Below are 20,809 nucleotides of genomic sequence, written 5' to 3' on the forward strand. Positions count from 1 at the left end.
GAAGAGATGAATCAAGAATTTTTAAAAATATTTTAAAATGTTTTTATCACTGAAATGAGAGTACTAGAGGTTAAAAAAAAGTTAGAAAAGAAATGAGAGCTATAGAAGAAAAAATTAGAAAGGGAATTAAACATTTGGCACAAGAGGTACAAAATTCTGCCTAAGCAACAAACTCCCTGAAAATTAGAACAGACTAAATAGAGGCCAGTGATTCCATGAGACAACAACAACAAAAAAAACTTAAAACAAAATTAAAAGATTGAAAAAAATAGAAGAAAATAAAAAGTATTGACTAGCAAAAACAATAGGCCTGGAAAACAGATCAAGGAGAAAAAATCTTAAGAATCATTGTATTACATAAAGACCAGAACCAAAACCAGAGTCTAGACATTCTATTTCAAGAAATCTCAAAATAAAACTGCCTAGATCTCTTAGAACCAGAGAGCAAAGCAGAAAAAGAAGGAATCTTCCAGTCATCTCCTGAAAGAAACCCCAAAATGAAAACTCCCAGAAAAATAAAGCCAAAATCCAAAGTTTCCAGGTAAAAGAAAAAATATTGCAAGCAGTCAGAAAGAATTCAAGCAACAAAGAACCAGTTAGGATCCCATATAACTTAGCAGCTGACACTATTTAGAAATGGAGAGCTTAGAATACAGTATTTCAGAAGAAAAAAGATATAAACTTACAGTCAAGAATAACTTACCAGTGAAACTGAATATAATCCTACAAGGAGGAAAAAATTGATCTCTGATGAAAAAGACTTCCAAGTATTCCTGATGAAGAGATCAGAGCTGCATAGAAAAAAAATCATAGAAACAACTGCTAGTAGAAGGGAATGAAAATAAGACAACATACTACAATTTATAGGATGCAGCTAAAGCAGTTCTCAGAGGAAAAATTAGCTCTGAAAAACATATTAACAAAATTTAAAGGATAGCATTAATGAATTGAGTATGCATTTTTAAAAACTAGAAAATTAACCAAAAAAACCCAAACAGCAAATCTTGAAAAGTAAAGCAAAAATAGACACAACAGAAAAAAAAACCTAAAAAAAGGTAAACTAAAAGTTGATTTTCTAAAAAGACTAACAAACTTTAGCAAACCTGACTTTTAAAAGAGAACAGATAAACTACCAAAATAAAAAACAAAATGAAATAACAAAAAAAGGAAAAGGAATAACAGAAGTTATTTTGCATAATTAGATGCTGGGAAAGAGAATTTAAAAGAAAGAGAAATACAACATAAAATCCCCAAATTAACAAAAGATGAAATAGATATCTTAAATCGAAGCATAGAAAATGCAAGAGGAGAAACCATGAAGTAATTACCAATTCTATCACATCCATAAAAGGCAATTAATATCTGTTATACAAATTATTCTCAAAAACTCAGAAAGAACACATTACCAAACTCCTTTTATGAGATAAATATGTTTCACTGACCCAAAATAGTAAAGTTAACAGTAAAGAAAAAAGACCATCCAGTCGTTTCCAAAGTGGGTGATACCACCCCTGGGGGGCACTGAAAGGATCCAGGGGTGGTAGTAGACTCAGGTGCAATTGACAGGAGCTGAATAAAAATAAAGGGTCAGTGAAAGCATAAGGAAAGAGAAGAAAAATTTTTTGTTCTGCCTTTTTTGGCTAGGCAATGGGGTTAAGTGACTTGAACAGGGTCACACAGCTACTAAGTGTTATGTGTCTGAGGCCACATTTGAACTCAGGTCCTCCTGACTCCAGGGCTAGTGCTCTATCCATTGCACCACCTAACTGCCCCAGAAGAAAATTTTGAAAAACCATTCGTACACGTCTCATCTGTTGTGTAACAGAGTTAAAGTCGTAGTGATTACATTATCTTCCAAATAAAAAAACAAAATGCAAGTTACAACCAATCAGTGGTCAACTCCACCACGATGCTGAGAAGTCCAGCATGCATCGACAGGAATATGTGTGTGAAATGACTTGCTTATGATACGATACTATACAGTTAGATGTGCCCTTTTTTAAAGAATTTTATATTTTTTAGAAATGATACAAATTTCAAAAAAACCTTCCAAGGGTTAAAGATTTCCAGGGGGGCACTGAGTAATTTTTTTTTAAAGGAGGCAGTAGGCCAAATAAGTTTGGGAATCTCTGCCATAGGTCATCATCACTAATGAATATTATTCACAAAATTTCAATAAAATCCCAGCAAAAAGACTACAGTAATATAATCAAAAAGTTATTCACTATGACCAATGTGGATCTGTAACAGGAATGAAAAGATTCTTCAAGATTAGGAACACAATTAAAATAGTTATTAAAAAACAAAAAACAAAAAAATTATAATTCAAATAACATGATTCTATCAACAGATACAAAAAAGCCTTTGACAAAGTAAAATTCTCACTCATGCTTAGGAAAAAAGATCTATAAAACATAACTATAGAAAGGTTAAATATTTAAGAAAAATCTCTTAAACCAAAAATATAGCATTAGAATGAGAAATACTCAAAGTATTCTCAATAAATAGAGGTATAAAGCAAAGATACCCCATTTTCCCAATTATTATTTAACATTGTTCTAGAGATACTATCAAGAGCAATAAGACAAGAAAAATAAATTAAAGGCATAAACAGTGTTATGGAAAACACAAAATTAATCTATGAAAAAGTCATGATGATTTACTTAGAAAACCCCAGAGAATCAATAAAGAAACTGAAACAGTTACTGGCTTCTGTAATGCAGTAAGGATACAAAATAACAAAATAAATCACCAAGATACTGTTAAGCACCTACTACTTGCCAGGTACCCTGCAAAGTGACAGAAACAAAAAGACAAAAATGAGAAGTCTCCGCCCTCAAGGAGCTCCCAATACATTGGAGGACGAAACATAACACAAACATAATGAGCTGTATTCACTTAAGTTCTCTGGACTTCCATTTCCTCATCTTTCTAATGAAAAAGGCTGAAATAGACATCCAGTGAGGTCTCTTCAAGCTCTAGATCTATGACTACATCATATATCATAATGTATTTCTGGTCCAGATCTGTGATTTTATTGTTTAGGAAACTCTCAATGAGTATGCTCCCTCCACCTATGCAAATCAGCAACTACTTTGCAACTTAACAGTCTTAAAGAATGATCTTAGAAACTGAAAGGCTGGAGGATTCCGGAAAGATGGCAGAGTAAGGCAGGAAATTAACCTGGATCTCTCAAATTCCCCCACATATAATTTGAAATAATGCTTCAAAGTGAACTTCAGAGTGGTAGAAATAATCAAAAGTCTGGTAAAGCAGTTGTTCAGCCTAAGACAACTTGGGAGGACGTTAGGAAAAAATATGACCTTCTGGAGGAGTGGTTCGACCTGGCTGAAGTGCAGACACCTCTACATCAAAAAACAAGAAGTCTTGGGGGCAGCTGTGTTGGTGGAGGTATTGCTGTCCCAGGCTGTGGCTGTGGATGAGGAGGAGCAAGCATATGCTGGTGCGTGCAGTTGCATGAGGGTGGGGCCCTGCTGCCTGTGGTCACTTGCAAGGGAGCACAGACCTTGGTTTTAGTTCCTGGGTAGAGGAGTAAGCTGAAGCTTGTAGCCGCTGGACCAAAGGGAGTAAGAGTATTTGCAGTGACAGCACTGCTGGAGGCCCAGGTCATGGCTCAAGGGTAGAAAGGAGTACCTGATGTCACTCACACATCAAGGCATAAGAAAGAAGAACAGTGACCACACCTGGCCTTGGATTACAGAACATTTGAAGAAGCAAGAGGCCAAAGGCTCCTAGACAAAGCTCACAAAACAACAGCATGAAAAACCTAAAGCCTGAGACATTATCCCCCACACCTTGGGACTACAGCCCAACTTCCAAATAAAATTTACAGCCAATAAACAGGCTGCTAAAAAAATTAAAATGAATAAGCAAAAGAAAGAACTCGACCACAGACAGTTACTATGATAAGAACTCAGTGAAGTTAAAACAGTTACTTCTAAAGATTCAAAGAAAAATGTAAAATGGTCACAAGCTCAAAATGAGTTCTTCAAGGAACTTAAAAAAAACCTTAAAAATCAAATATGAGAAGCTGAGGAAAAATTAGGAACAAAATAAGGGTAATGCAAGAAAAAAGAAAATTATGAAAGTCAACCAAATGGAAAATGAGAATAAATAAATTATGGAAGAAAATAAATTCTTAAAAATTAGAACTGGATAAGAGGAAGCTAATGACATCATAAGACAACAAAAAATAATAAAAACAAAATCAAAAGAATGAAAAAATAGAGAATGTGAAATATATCATTACAAAAACAACTGACCTAGAAAACAGATCAAGGAGAGAATAAGAATTGATGGTCTACCTAAAAGCTGTGATCAAGAAAACAGTGTAGACACTATACTTCAAGAGTTATTAAGGAAAATTGCCCTGAAGTTTTAGAACTAAAAGAAATCCACCAATAACCACCTAAAAGAGATCCCAAGATGAAAATTCATACTATAGCTAAGTTTTGAAACTCCCAAGTCAAGGAGAAAATATTACAGGCAAATAGAAACAATTTACATTTTGTGGAGCTACAATCAGAATAACACAAGAATCAGTACTCCTATGTTAAAAGATTAAAGGCTATGGAATATGATATTACAAAGAGCAATGGAGCTGGGTTTATAACCAAGAATACTTGCCCAGCAAAGCTGAGTGTAATCCTGCAAGGAAAAAAATAAATTTTAATGATTTAAAGGACTTTTAAGCATTCTTGAGGAAAAGACCAGAACTGAACAGAAAATTAGATATGCAAGAATCAGGAAGAATATAAGAAGTTAAACATGAAAGACCAATTATAAAGGATTTAGTAAGGTCAAATTGTTTACTTCTTATATGGAAAAATGGTATCTAAAACTCTTAAGAGTATTATCATTACTTGGGTAGTTTGAAAAAGCACACATAGATAGAAAGCTAGGAGTTTAGTTGAGTATGATGGGATGATTCTAAAAACCAAATTTGGGTAGGGAAAGATAAAATGATAATAATAATCTCATAAACAAGGCTTGAATGGAAGAACTGTTACAGTGGAGAGCAGGAGTACATGGAAGGCTAGTAGTGGTAGAACTGGGAAAAGAATGAATAACATACATGTAGAATGGTAAGTCTTAATTTACAGAGATATAGTAAATCAAGGAGAGAGGATATGGGAGGGACTCTTAGAAGAGGTGTGCATTAGAGAGGCAGTGATCAGAAGTACATTATATATCTAAGGAGGAATAGGGAAAAAGAGAGGGAGAAAAGGATAAAGGGTGAGGAAAAACAGGGTGAAAGGAAATTCACAACTAGTAATTATAACACTGAATGTGAATGGGATGAACTCACCCATAAAATATAAACGGACAGCAGAATGGATCAAAAAATCATAATTCAACAATATGTTGTTTACAATAAAGACATTTAAAAGTTAGAGACACATCAAGCAAAAATAAAGGAATGGAGATGCATTTAATATGTTTCAGCTGATGGAAAAAAAGGAGTAGCATTTACGATCTCAGACAAAGTTAAAGCTAAAATAAATTGAAATAAAAGAGAAAATCAAGGAAACTACATTATGTTAAAAGGTACCATAAATGATGAAGTAATATCAATACTAAAGCTATAAGCACCAAATGCTACAGCATCCAAATTTTTAAAGGAAAAGGTAAATGAATTACAGGTAGAAATGGAAAACAAAGAGTAATCTTCTCAGAACTGGAAAAATCTAACCAAAACAAAATAAGAAAGAAGTCAAGAAGATGAATAGATTCTTAGCTAAGCTAAATATGATAAATATCTGGAGACAATTGAATGGGAATATGATGGAATGTAATGTTTTCTCAGCAATACATGGTACCTTTACAAAAACTGACCACAGAGAAACTTTATAATTAAATGCGGAAAATCAGAAATGATAAATTATCCTTTTCAGATCATAATGCAATAAAAATTATACTCAATAAAAGACCATGGAAACACAGATTAAAAATTAATTGGATGCTAAATAACTTAATCCTAATGAATGAGTGGGCTAAAGAATAAATCATAGAAACAATCAATAATTTTTTTAAAGAGAATGGTAATGAGACAACATACCAAAACCTATAGGATGCAGTACAAGCAGTAATCATAGGAAAATTTATATTATTAAATGCTTATATCAGTAAAATAGAGAAAGAGCAGATCAATGAACTGGGTATGCGATTAAAAAAAACTAGAAAAAGAACAAACTAAAAATCCCCATATAAACACCAAATTGGAAATTCTGAAAAGTAAAAGTGAGATTAATAAAAGTGAATGTATGAAAACCAGTTATTAATAAATAAAACTAGGAGTTGGTTTTATTTAAAAAAAACACACAATAAAATAGATAAACCATTGGTTAATATGATTTTAAAAAGAAAAAAGAAAACCAAATCACTGGTATCGAAAACGAAAAGGGTGAATATACCACTAATGAAGATGAAATCAAAGCAATTATTAGGAATTATTTTGCCCAACTATATGCCACTAATATAATATTGTATGCCAATAAATGTAACAATTTAAGTGAAGTGGAAGAATACCTACAAAGATATAAACTGCCTAGATTAAAAGAAGAGGAAATAGACTAAATAAACCTATTTTAGAAAAATAAATTGAACAAGTCATAAATGAGCTTCCTGAGAAAAAAATATCAGGACAGATGGATTTACAAGTGAATTCTACCAAACATTTTAAAAGATCAACTAATTCCAATATTAAACAAATTATTTATAATAATAGGCAAAGAAGAAATCCTACCAAACTCCTTTTATGAATCAAATATGGTGCTGATACCTAAACCAGGAAAATTTTTTAAAAAAGAGAAAATTATAGACCAATTTCACTAATAAATATGGATGTAAAAATTCTAAACAAAATACTAGTGAGGAGACTACAACATTACATCACAATATTTGCAACCAAATGGGATTTATACCAGGAATGCAGTGATGGTTTAACATAAGGAAAGCTACCAACACAACTGACTATATCAATAACAAAAGGAACAAAAGTCATATGAATATATCAACAGATGCAGAAAAAGCTTTTTGACAAAATACAACACTCATTCCTATTAAAGCATAAGTACAAATGGATTTTTTTCCTTAAAATGATAAGAAGCATCTACCTAAAACCTTCAGCAAGCTTTTTTTTTTTTAAGGGAATGGGGGTTAAGTGACTTGTCCAGGGTCATACAGCTAGTAAGTGCCAAGTGTTTGGTCTGAGGCCGGATTTGAACTCAGGTACTCCTGACTTCAGGGCCGGTGCTCTGTCCTCTGCACCACCTAGCTGCTCCCAAGCAAGCATTATTTTTAATGGATATAAGCTAGAAGGCTTCCCAATAAGATCACAAGTAAAACAAGGACACCCATCATCACCAATATTGTTTCAATATTGCATTACAAATGCTAGCAATAGCAGTAAGAAAAGAAAAAGAAATCAAAGGAAACAGAATGGGCAATTAGGTAATAAAACTATCTCTCTTTACAATTATATCATAATAATGATATACCTGGAAAATTCTAGAGATTAAGCTAAAAAAAACTAGTAGAAACAATAACTTTAGTAAAGTAGGAGTATATGAAATAAATCCACCTAAATCATCAGCATTTCTATATATCACCAACAAAATTCTACAAGGAGAGACAGTGAGAGATAATCCACTTAAAATAACTGTAGACAGCATGAAATACCTGGAAGCATAGCTGCCAAGGCAAACCCAGGAATTACATGAACAACACACACCACTTTTTAAACAAATTAAGTCTGACTTAAATAATTGGAGAAATAACAATTGTTCATGGGTGGGCAGAGCCAATACAAGAAAAATGACAATTCTACCTAAGCTCATCTACTTATTCAGTGCCATCCCAACTAAATTACAAAACAACCATTTTTGGAGGAAGAAATCAAAGCTATATATACATATCATATAAAAAAGCTCTAGATTATTACTGATTAAAGAAATGCAAATTAAAACAGCTTTGAAATATCATCTCACACTTGATTGGCTAAAATGATAGAAGGGGAAAATGATAAATGTCTGAAGGGACGTAGAAAAATTGGGATACTAATACAATACTGGTGGAACAACTCAACAAAAAACAGCCACTGTACTAATAAATAAGCAATGGGGATACAAAATGATACAAAAGAAAAGTGAGGCAGTCCCTACTCTCATGGACTTTAATTAGAGATGACAACACATACAGGAGAAGACAGCTGCAGAATGAATAAAATGGCCCAATCATCCTCAGAGTTTAGCAACAAGGCAGATGATGATGCTCAGGGGTTTGAAAGGTATAGCAGTACAGAAGATGTTATTACTCCCATTATATTGTGAGTTCCTCAAAGGTACAGAATGTCTTTTGCCTTTTTCTGTATCCCCAGTGCATAGGACAGTGCCTGGCACATGGCAGGAATTTAACAAATGTTTACTGATTAGTAAGGCCGAATAAACAAGGTGGAATAATAGCAAGGAACACAGTAAAACCCAGTAGTATCTAGGGTGCTATAGCAAGGCCAAAGAATTGTACCTAAGCTCTAAGAATATCATATTTTGTCAGCCCTACAGAGGATGAACTGAAGGAGGAAGAAACTTGAGGCAGGGAAACCAATCAGGAGGCTACTGCAATATCTACATGAGAAGTGATGGGGACTGAACTAAGTGGGCGATTTGGAGGTGGGAAGAGGTGGACATGAGAGTGGAGAGAAGGTGATAAACATGAGAAATGAGGTGGTTAAATTGACAAGGTTTGTCAAAATTGATTGTGGAGTAAGGGGAAGGTAAGGATTCAAGAATGATTTCAAGGTTAGGAACCTGAATGACTAGAGTGAGGTAGTACTCTGCACAGAAAAAAAGGGAAGCTTAGAAGAGGGGCAAAATTTTGGGAAAGATAATGAGTTCCATTTTGGACAAGCTTAATTTGAGATGTCTATGAGATTTCTGCCTATTCAATACCCAATACACAATAGATGTGGGCCTGACTAAAGACAACCATATGGCTTTGGAAATCATATACACAGAGATGACAATTGAGGTAACCAAAGAAAGAGTATGTCTAGGAAAAAAAAAGTAAAGAGGACCCAGGTCAGAGACTTGGGGTATACCACAGCTGGGAGTCAGATATGAACGATGGTCTAGCAAAAGAGACCGAGAGGTCAGAGAAGTTTGGAGGAGGGGGTCAAGTGCCAGGAGTGAGAAAGAGCATAAAAGTAAGAGTGAGACAGGGGTTGTGAAAACCCAACATCCAGGAAAAGACAGTAGACCACAATATCAGATGCCTTAGTTAGGTCAAGAAGGATGGGGACTGACATCATCAGACCAGGCTAAGTAAATTTGGAAAAAGAAGTTTCCCCAGTATCTCAGAATCAATCCACAAAATACATTGGTTTTTATACAAACAATTACAAAATACTGTTTAGTAAAAGAATGAGTTAAATGTCATTGTTCCTGGTTGGGCTGTGACAATATAATAAAAATTATGTTGCTACCTAAATTAATGTAGAAATGTAATGTTAAACCAATCAAACTACCAAGGGCTACTTTATGAAGATGATAATAATAATGATAAAATTCATTTGGAGGAAAAATAAGGTCAAGGAAATAATTTTTAAAAATAGGAATGAAGGGGGCAGCTAGGTGGCGCAGTGGATAGAGCACTGGCCCTGAAGTCAGGAGGACCCGAGTTCAAATGTGACCTCAGACCAAACACTTGACACTTACTAGCTGTGTGACCCTGGGCAAGTCACTTAATCCTAACTGCCTAAAAAAAAATAGGAATGAAAAGGGAATTGCACTTCTGGACCCCAAATTATATTATAAAGCAGTAATCATCAAAATTATTAGGCACTAGTTAAAAAACAGAAAAACGGATTAATGGAATCAACCAGATAAAATCAAGAATCAAAAAAAAAAAACACTCAATCACAGTTCTAGTATACAACTTACTCTCAGACACATACTCTTCTATTCAGTAACAATGGCCTCCTGGCTATTTCATGAACAAGATTCCACCTCTTGATGCTGAACATTTTCAGACAATCCCTCATGCCTGAAAACACTTTCCCTCTTCAGCTCCATCTACTGACCTCCCCAGCTTCCTTTAAATCCTTTGTTTTACTGGAAGCCTTTTCCAAATACCTTTCTTCTGTTGATTTTTTTTTTACTTATCCTATATATAGCTTACACTGTGTGTATTTGTTTGCATGTTGTCTCTCCATCATATCGTAAGCTCTTTGAGGCAGAAACTATCTTTTGCCTCTTTTTGCATCCCCAACGTTTATCACAGTACCTGGCCTATTATAGTAAGCACTTAATAAATGTTTACTGATTAACTGATCGGCAATAGCAATAGAGTGCAACACTGGTTCTGGAGTCAGAAGATATGAATTCAATCCTTTCTTGGATTTTTATTTACCCATGTCACTATGAGAAAGACACACTCTCTATGGATCACAGTTTCCTCATCTGTAGAATAAAGAAGTTGGACTAGATGGTTTCTGAGGTCTCACTTCACTCAAGATTTATGATCCTATGATCAGTAACTCCATTTTCAACAAACCCTAAAACATGAAACTATGAGGGGAAGGAGTCTCTATTTGGCAAGAACTACTCAGAAAGTTAGTAAGCAGTATGGCAGAAATTTAGCTTTAGACCAACATCTTATACCATATATCATAATAAGATCCAAATGAACTGAATGTAAATAATCTAAATATAAAAGATCAAACTATTTAAAAAATATGACCATAAAAATGTAAAGAAAAACAATTTTAAAAGACTACTTTACTCTTATCAACGCGATCATGACTTCAGAAGACGAATAATGAATCATGCATGCCACCCCATTTTGGCAATGTGGTAATGAACTAAAGGTATAAAATGAGGCATGCATTTTAAAACACGGCCAATACGTTGAACTGTTTTGCTTGACTATACTAATTTGTTATAGGAGAGACTTCTACTGAGGGGAAGATGGTTTTGAGGGAGGGGAGGGTTTTACTGGGTAGAGATAAAGATCAAAAGGGAAGAAAGACGGCCAATAAAACATTCAAAATAAATGAAAAAAAAAATCTCAGAAGGGAACCCATATAAACAGGGAAGTTTTCTTACTATCATGTTAAATTTAACATATACTTTTTTAAAAAACACTATGTAACAAAGTTCAAGGTTCCATATACAAGCCTCCTTTTTGTTCTTTGTACACAAAAATGTATGTTGATGGCATATAGTAGGCACCTAATAAATGTTCAGTGATTATCATTTAATAAACATTTATTAAGTGCCCCCTGTACACCATGTTGTTGATGATTAAGTTTATAATAAAAACAATTTTTTAAAATTACAAATATGAAGAATTCATAGAAATTTGACAGGACTTAAACTGATGCAGCATACAGCAAGGAAAACAAAATACACAATAAATACAATAGTAGAAAGAACCCCCCCTTTCTCTCCTCCCCCCCAAAAAAGAAACAATACTACATAATATTCAAGTTTGACCGCATAGAAGAGTTGAGAAAAGTACCTACCTCCCTCCCTTAATGGCACAGGTGAGAGACTATGGATATAGGATTTAAAATATGCAGCCACACACAGTTGATGAGTTGGTTAATTTTGTTGAACTGCCTCTTTTTTTTTTTAAATCTTTGTTACAAGGGATAGCTCACAGGTAGGAAAGTGAAGGAAGAAGACATCTCTGGGAATGATTGTGATGTAAAAGCAAATGACATTAAAAAAAAGATGTTTTATAAAAAGAATTAAACAGAAGGAAGACAGTGGGGTAGAATGAACATGGGAGATCATGCAAACCTTTCTATAATACCCATCTGCTACTTGACACAAAATTCCACCACATTAACACCAATATTCTCTTGGTAATGTTCTGTGGCTATAAATCATAGTGAACACTCCAAGCTCCAAGAACTCAAAATGGCCAGTGGCTAAAAGAGCAATGAAGAGAGATGCAAGGATAGGTATAAGCGTGCTGCAGCATGTTACTAATAATTTATGCAATAAATTATGTAAAATTACAGAAAAGTATGGTCAGAAAAGGGGGTGGTTTGATCATGTACTGAGAATCAGTGATAAATGATAGCTATCTTAAGTGTTTTTCTCACAATCATAAAATGCTAAAAAGTCCTAGAAAAATCCTTCTTCATACTAAGTACATTTCTATGAGGGTTTTAGGGGAAGATGTGAACAAAAATAATACAGGATGAGAGAGAGTAAATGGGTTACTACCTGTAAAACTGAAAGGTATACAGATATCAGTGAGATTCAAAATCCAATGAAGCACTGAAGTATATCATAACTAAAGGCTAAGCAATTTTACTTAAGTGGATAATTAGTACCACTCAGGGTTTATATTTATATTGTCTGAACACATCTGAAAAAGTATTTCCTCTTGGCTCTTCCTGTTAAGAAGTTTTACTAATAAATATAAGCATGTACTGCCCATCACCATTAATTGGGTTTGAATGTGGTAAGAGGAAAACAATGTCATACATAAACAATCAGCCAAAAAATATCATTGTAAAGTTTTATGATTTTATACCAGATTTTGACTATAATTTCTTAATGGGTGTATTATTAAGTTGTACTGGTCGGGGCAATATTATAAGGAGTATCTTTAAGTAATGAGACAACCAATGTGACTAAAACATTCAATTACAGAATGAGAATGATCAATAAAATATGAGTCAATTCTGATGTATCTTAATGTGTTTTTAACATAATTATTATCCATATGAATAAATTTGTAAAGTGTTTCCACAGGAAAATTAAATGAACATAGACGTCAGACTGACAAAGATCACCCCATGAAGTAACTGGTGGAACTCTTATTTATAATTCTTATGATTCCTTAGGGATTTTTCAAATTTGAGATGCTTTCAATACAAGAGCAGTTCTGAAAACATTTTTTATGAATGTGTCATATTCTCCTATAACTGCTACTTACCAGATTGAAGATGCCAATAAGACATTTGTGTTATTTTCAAGGAATTTTACTGGAGCCTCTCCAAGCAAAATAGCAGACAAAATTCCCCCTCCAAAGCAGTACATCATAGCACTAAACCAGCTTACTAAAGGATTCTGCCATGCCACTGCAAGAGCTCCTGAAATGAAAAATCAAAAAGGTGGGTGTCTCAGATAACTATACAGTTTTTAAAATACAGACATGTCAAATATAACTAGTATAATAACCAAACCATTAAAAAATTTTAATAGCCTATAGTTCTCAAATATTCAGCAACTTTCATTTTATAGGTCAAAAAGTTAAATATCCACATTTAACAAATGTTTTGATTAAAAGGTAATCTTATTAATTACAGCTGTCTGGACAAACTAATAACATTTTGTTCTCTATTAGTTTTATTACTAACTACATTTTCAAAAAATTACACTAAGATTCATATTTTTATTTAACACAGAGCAGATATTCTTCCAGTTCTATCAATAAGTATTCCTGAATGTCTATTCTGGGGCTAACAATTAATGAAGTAAATGAATTATTTTTAATTAGAGAGCTATTTTCAGTGTCACTCCACAAAGTCCAATTCCAATGCCTCTTAAGTGGTGTGGAGATGAACTGAGGTTCTCAGAGGGATGCCAAAAGAGTACAAGCTCAAAGCAGAATCTACTGTGCCTAGAACTGTGGTGTCAGCAAAAGACAAAGTCAGTTTTTGAAGTACTGACTTATTTAAATACAGAAATGCACATCATTATGAGGCTGGCCACTTAAATTCATTGGCAGTCCACAAAACAAAGACAAATGTGAAATGACTTTTGAGGCCTCTGCAGGCTTCTTTCACTTATGTTGGGATAGAGGCACAGTAGTAGCAATGGCAGCAGAGTGCTAAAAATCATGAAGTTTCTACACAATATATAAGTGCAGCTTATCACTGCTATTGGAACTCTAAATAGTAGATCTTTGTCCAAAGAACAAAAGCGGACATACCATTAGAGGAAATAATAGTATCGATCTTTACTTTCTCACAATAAACAAAGGCTGAAGAAAGAAGAAACCTATAGCAAAATGTAAGTAAGGGTGACTCACAGGTTCTCCTTGTAAAGGTAAATAAATAAATCCCAATTCCCTCAAACTTTCTAGGATCTTCCCTTCCTCAAAACCACATTTAACCAGCTTGTGTTCATTCTATATATATTTACATAAGTACATGTAATTCCTCCCAAAAAACATCATTTCGTAAGACATTCACATGACACACACTGTTCCTAAGTTTTGGCCAAAATAATGAAAATAATTGCAGCTTATGAAATACAGAGAAAGAATTTCCACAAAGGAGCAATAACAACCTCTGAATTAAATATAATTTAAACATTCGGTGACTTCAGTGAAAAGGTACAAATGGATGAGGATGAAAAGATAAAAATAAACAATTCTCAAAAGAATTACAAACTATAAACTATACAGTGTGAAAGATCATTCCAGGTCACAAATAAGATAAATGAAAGTCAAAACAACTTAAGCTTTCACCTCAAACCCCGCAAAACAGCAAGGACGACAAAAGATGGGAATGTTCAATGTTTAGGAGCTATACAAAACTAACACACTGCTGCTACAGCAAAGATTCTGAAAAGCAATTAGAAATTACACTAAGAAAGTGATGACAACAGCCAAACCCTCTGACCTAGAGATTCTACTGCTTGGCATATGCCCCAGGGAGATCAAAGATAAAAAGATTCTATTTATACCAAAATAGTTACGGCGGCAATTTTTATCATAGCAAAAAAATAGAAACAAAGTTGATGTCTATGGATTGGGAAGGCTAAACACATTGTAGTACCTGAATGTAACAGAATATTATTGCTGTACAAGAAATAATGAATATAAGGAATATGGAGAAACATAAACAATTATTAAGAAAATTATTAAGAACTGATAAAAGTGAAGTGAACAGGGCCAGGAAAAGCAATATACACAAAAACTATAATGATGTAAATAGAAAACAAAAAAAAAGGAAATAATATTTGACCAACCTTGTCCCCACAGAAGAGATATTAGAATGTACTTTCTCCCACCTTTGAAGAGGTGGGGGACTAATGTACTATGTACTAGAGAGTGAGAGACAAACAGAGACAAAGAGAAAGAGAGAGAGGACTGTTATAGGACTTGGTTGACATGTTGGTTTTTTGGGTGTTTTTTTTTTTACTGAACTGTATTTGTCTTTTCGGTTTTTTGTTATAAGGGATGGCAGGGAGGGGGAAGATATATTTGAAAATGAAGGTGATAGAGGCAACTAAGTGGCACAGTGGATAGAGCACTGGCCCTGGAGTCAGGAGGACCTGACTTCAAATCTCACCTCAGACACTTGATGCTTACTAGCTGTGTGACCCTGGGCAAGTCACTTAATCTCATTGCCTAGCTGGAAAAAAAAAGAAAGAAAATGAAGGTGACATAAAAGATAGCAGTATTTTGAAAAAATAAAAATGTTTATGTGTATTCCTTCCCTTTGGAAGGAATACCACTCACTACCAAATGCAACAGCCTTCTTAGTTCACATCCCTGACTCAAGTAATCTTAGATATGGAAGTAATCTATCCTAACTCCTACCTGAAGAATAAATCCCCCTACAATATACCTGATAAGTGGTCATTTTATCTAAAATTTTGGATCAATATAAATTCCATAGAACCTAATTCCTGATCAAACAAGTTAACATATGTAAAGTGTTTTACAAAATTTGAAGTACTACAAAAATGTTAGCTATCATTCATTGCACACACCCTACTCAACTATACAAATCCATTATTTTTCACAATGTATGGATTCATGCAAACACAGCACTTTTGTTCGGCTCACGTAATCCACCTCAGGATGCAACAATAAGTACACCTCCTTACTTAAAAACACATCTACCATACTTATAACAAAAAGCATAACAGCTTTTTTTCAAAAACCTAACAAAAAATCATACCCCTATCCTCCATGAGCATGCCAACTATGTAATCAAATCTAGACACCAAAATTACCATAAGAAAGTTATATTCAAACACACATATCAATCAATCAAATATTTGTTATTTTTCCCTACATACTAGGCTCTATGTTAAGTGCTGGAAATAGAAATATAAAAGACAGAATAATAACCCTTGCCCTGAAGGAGTTATATTCTACAGGGGATGCAGCAATGTTCATAGGTAAGTAAATTCAGAATATATAAAATAAAGTAAATGCAATCTGGTTGGTGGTAGGTACCGCTAATAACTGGTAAATCACAATAAACATCTTTCAAACAGTTGTACTTAAGCTGAGTCTAAAAAGGAAATAGGGATTCCAAAAGGTAGAGGTAAGAAAGAAGAGCTTCCCAGGTCTCAAGGACAGAGTCTGTTCAAATGCACAGGAGATAGGAGATGGTATACAGGATATGAGAAACAGCAAGTAGACCAGCGTGCGTGGTGCATAGGCCAGAATCAGAATGTAAATTTGGTTTTGAATGGCTAACAAAGGAATCTATATTTGATCGTGGAGGCACTGGAGTGTAACTGCAGTTTCTGGGTTGAGAGTGGCATAAATATTCTCTCACAAAATGTTACACAGCCAAAATGTCCATATCCTAAAAACTAACTTTAATTACAATGATGCTTCAAATGACACAAAGAAGCAAGAGTAATCGAATGTTCTCATTCTCCAAAGAATATTGGTATTGCAATGATCCAAGACAACTCTGAAGGACTTATGATGAAAAATGCTACCCATCCCCAGAGAAAGAACTGATGTTGTCTAAATATAGATTGAAGCATACTTTTTTTTACTTTATTTTTCTTGAGGCTTTTTTAGTCTATATTTTCTTTCACATCATCACTATTATGGATGAGTTTTGCATGACTACACATGAATAACACAGAACCGAAAACAAAGTAGATAACTATCAACTGAAGAACAGTTGGGGGGTTTTAAATTGTGGTAAATGAATGTAGCAGAATATTACTATGCTGTAAGAAAATATGAGGATGATGAAGACAAAGCATGGAAAAATTTACACAATCTGATGCAAAGTGGATTAGGCAGAGCCAAGATACAATATAAACAATGACTACAGTAATGTATATGGAGAGAACCACAGAACAACCAGAAGTAAATGTTGCAAAATTATGAAGAACGTGCATGGCTCAAAAGAGATATGAAAAGACATCCATCTCACTCCTTTGTAAAGCTGGGTATTACACTGTACATATTTTCAGAGTTTTTGCAATATTTATCAGTTTTGCTGATTTTTTCTCTTCTTTTCTTAAAATATTGCTATATGAGATGGCTCTCTAGAAGGAGAAGGTAGTGGGTAAAATTTTGGTGATGTAAAAAAAAGTGTCAATAAAAATACATTTGATAAAAACTAAAAATTATGGAAACAGGTTTTATATGACAAAAATTAGGTTATAATTGGAACTATGGGATAATTCCATTGACATAGACTTGGCTATCAGACGATGGATAAGTCATATAACCTTTGTCAGTGCCTCAGAAATTCTAAAACTGTAAGCTACAAAACAGTTGCTGCTATGTATTAGTACAAGAAATTTCTTCCAGGGAACTCATAACACCAATGAAATCACAGGTCTAAACCAAAACAAAACACAAGCTGTACCTCTGGGGACTCACAGTTAATAACTGGATAAAGATGACCTCTCCACATCATACAACCAAGCAGTCTCTCCCCTCTCCAATCCATTCTCCAGAGATCGCCAAAATAATCTGAGACACATGTCAGACCATGGCCCTAGTTTACTGCTCAAGAACCTTCTATTGCACCCTCTTACTTTTAGAATAAAATACAAATTCCTCAAGTTGGCATTTAAAGTTCTTTATAATCTGGATCCAGCCTATTTTTCCCAAGTTTCCTGCATATAATTTCCTTTACACACTCTATATTGAAGCCAAAATAGTATACTTGCTGTTTCCCATAACATGGCACTCCATCTCCTGCCTCTAAGCCTATGTAGAGGCTAACCTCCAAACAAAGAATACAATCTCTCCTTATCTCCACCTCCTAAGAATCCCTAACTTCCTTCAAAGATTAGTTCATACATATCTCTCACCCTGTGGTTTCCAAATCTTATTTAGCACTCCACCTTTTTTAGACATAAAATTATCTTGTGCCTATCACCACTTTTCACAAAAGAATCTACTCAATTTTCTTACCTCACATTTTGTCAAAATAAAACTAAGTACTTGAATATATGAGAAAAGCAATGTAACATACAGATATGTATTGATAACATCCTTTACAGTCTTCATATCAATATCACAAAAATAAGAACCATAATTATAATATTATTAATGTGATAGGTAGGCTTGATTTTGGTAGTTTCTCAAAACGTGGTATTACTGGAGATAATGCCACTTATAATTATTTTTCAGCCACTAAACTTTGATCTTTACAACAGCTATAGCAGCTCACCAAGTTTTATACCAATAAAACGTGAGAATCATAGATTTAAAGCTGTAAGGAACCTTATGGGCCATCTAGTCCTACCTTCTCATTCTATAGATAAGGAAACTGAAGCCCAGGGAGGTTACTTGCCCAACATCACAGAAGTCGACACTATCAGAGCTAGCACCTGAAGTCAGAGGCAGTGCGATAGATTTGTAACAAATTATATGATAAGCCAGAGAACTCTTTGTTTACCAACCAGCTCATAAGACTTTCAAGTTTAAATGCTTGTTTCAACATACAGGACAAGTCCATGAGCCACTGTAATTCAGAGAGTCAAATTAAATGTATCAAGTATGCCTACAGCAAATGGTTTCCTAATTGATTCAAATTTACAAATACCTGGATCTTTAAAACAAAATAAGAATTATTTCTGAAGACTGGCCAATTGATTAATATACAGGTTTTCACTTTCTTCCATTTCATGTGCAGGACATTCATTTATAGTCACAAATAATTTTGTAAATGTATTAACCATAGCTTTAATATTTCTATAAATCCAGTACCTTTATGTTTCTGGATCAGAGTATGAATCTGAGAGTCTTCCACTGATTTAGAGTGCTCAATTTTTTCAAAAATATCCAATGAATGTGCAAGCTTCATAAGAAAAATCTGACTGAAATTTCTTCATCTTTATAATCATCACTGTGAAAAATGGCAATTTTTTCTTTTAGATCAAATAGGCTTTAAAGTAGCACCACAGACTTAGAACCAGAGGAAACCTTAAAGATCACATCAAATCTAACCCCCAAATCTTACAAATGAGGAAACTAAGGCTCAGAAAGGCTAAGTGATTAATTTGCCCAGGATCACTGAGCTAGTAAGACTTTTAGCACAAGTAAGGCAATGTCATGCATGTCCCACTAATGGGATTTCCGGAGATTGAAAACTTGAAAAACTATATATAGCTCTTTATTTATATTTACCCCCAAAAAAGTAATTGTAAAGCATGTTTAATTGCCATGTTTGTTACTTGTGTTTTGTAGACCTACATTTCATCCTGACATCAATTAAGCTGGTACAGCTTAATAACTAGTAATAAAAATATAATAACTAGTAAAGTACAGAAGTCCAATGCAATTCATGTCAATTTTCAATTCTGCCAACTATACTAAAAATTTCTCCTGACATGGCAATGGCATCAACAGGTTTACAAGGTAACAAACCCCACAACTCCAAACAACAAGTTCAACAACATATCTTCCAATATATTATTTTATCCACTCAAGCAATGACACGTTAAGTGACTGACCTGAATTTTCATTCCCACTGCATTTACTTACAAGTCAAACCAATGCCAAGAGTCATTTTAACCATGTCAATAGTCGCAGGTAGCACCAGAATCTCTTCTATCTAATGAGGCTTTTTATGCTTAGCAATTCTGTAAGTACCATTATGTGATGAAGCAATCCTTGGGAGGTCACCAAAATGGCTTTTGAACAAGTTTGGGTTTTGCTAAGTAAAAGAACCTAATTTTCTCCAGAAAAATGTCACTGCATACTACATAGACACTTTCAAGATGTCATTTCAAGTTATTAAATTCCATGCTATCTGGAGCTAAAGCATTTGTACTAAGCTAACAATGACCTTTCGGTCTCTATCAGTAATACCACTTGCGAATCCAATGAAAAATTTAGCAAATGATATCTTATGGACTTGGTCTTTTTAGTTTCTTTTAGCCTCTTTTTTAGCTAATAATTTTATATTGTCTTTCTTTATACTAGTTTCAAATACTTCAACAGGCATTCTCTTCAATAAGTTACATAACTATCATAAAGAGATATTAACTTTTAAAAATTAAGCAATACAGGCAACTAAGTGGCACAGTGGATAGAACACCGGCCCTGGATTCTGGAGGACCTGAGTTCAAATCCGGCCTCACACACATAACACTAGCTGTGTGGCTCTGGGCAAGTCACTCAACCCCAATTGCCTCACCCAAAAACAAACAAATAAATAAATAAATAAGCAATAAAATGTGATAATTTTTAAATGTTGCCTTCGGCAGGGGGCAGCAAAAGAAGAAGCCATTTTATTATATATATTCTACTTATTAAAATTAATGATCTTGAGAAAAATAACACTTTTTTGACTCAAATTTCACTGAGTTTGCACACACAGTATTACACAATAGCTGCAAGAATTTACTGAATTTAGGTCTTCTGTTGATTTTGATTTGAACTTTGTTTTAATTTTAAAAGTAGATGTATTTACTCAGAAGTTGAAAGTATTTCTTTTTTAAAATGGCCATCGTTTCACTCTTCCCGTCTCGCAGTTTGATGCAATCAAGACAGTGTTACCTGCCAAAAAGAGAATTTGGAAGATCTCACCATCCACAGGATC

At 34.0% G+C, this 20,809-nt stretch overlaps 1 protein-coding gene across 1 annotated transcript in view; it reads right to left on the bottom strand.

Annotated features, from left to right (window-relative positions):
• The window catches only part of TMEM38B (transmembrane protein 38B), a 75,524-nt gene that overhangs the window by 34,536 nt on the left and 20,179 nt on the right, over positions 1-20,809 (bottom strand). Inside the window, exon 2 of the mRNA XM_021002246.2 lies at positions 12,973-13,129. Within this exon, the coding sequence (XP_020857905.1) occupies positions 12,973-13,129 (157 nt within the window). The remainder of the gene's footprint in view (positions 1-12,972; positions 13,130-20,809) is intronic.

Source organism: Phascolarctos cinereus, unplaced genomic scaffold (genome assembly GCF_003287225.1).
Source record: "Phascolarctos cinereus isolate Bilbo 61053 unplaced genomic scaffold, phaCin_HiC Scaffold_4;HRSCAF=312, whole genome shotgun sequence".
In the NCBI taxonomy this organism is placed as follows: Eukaryota; Metazoa; Chordata; class Mammalia; order Diprotodontia; family Phascolarctidae; genus Phascolarctos; species Phascolarctos cinereus.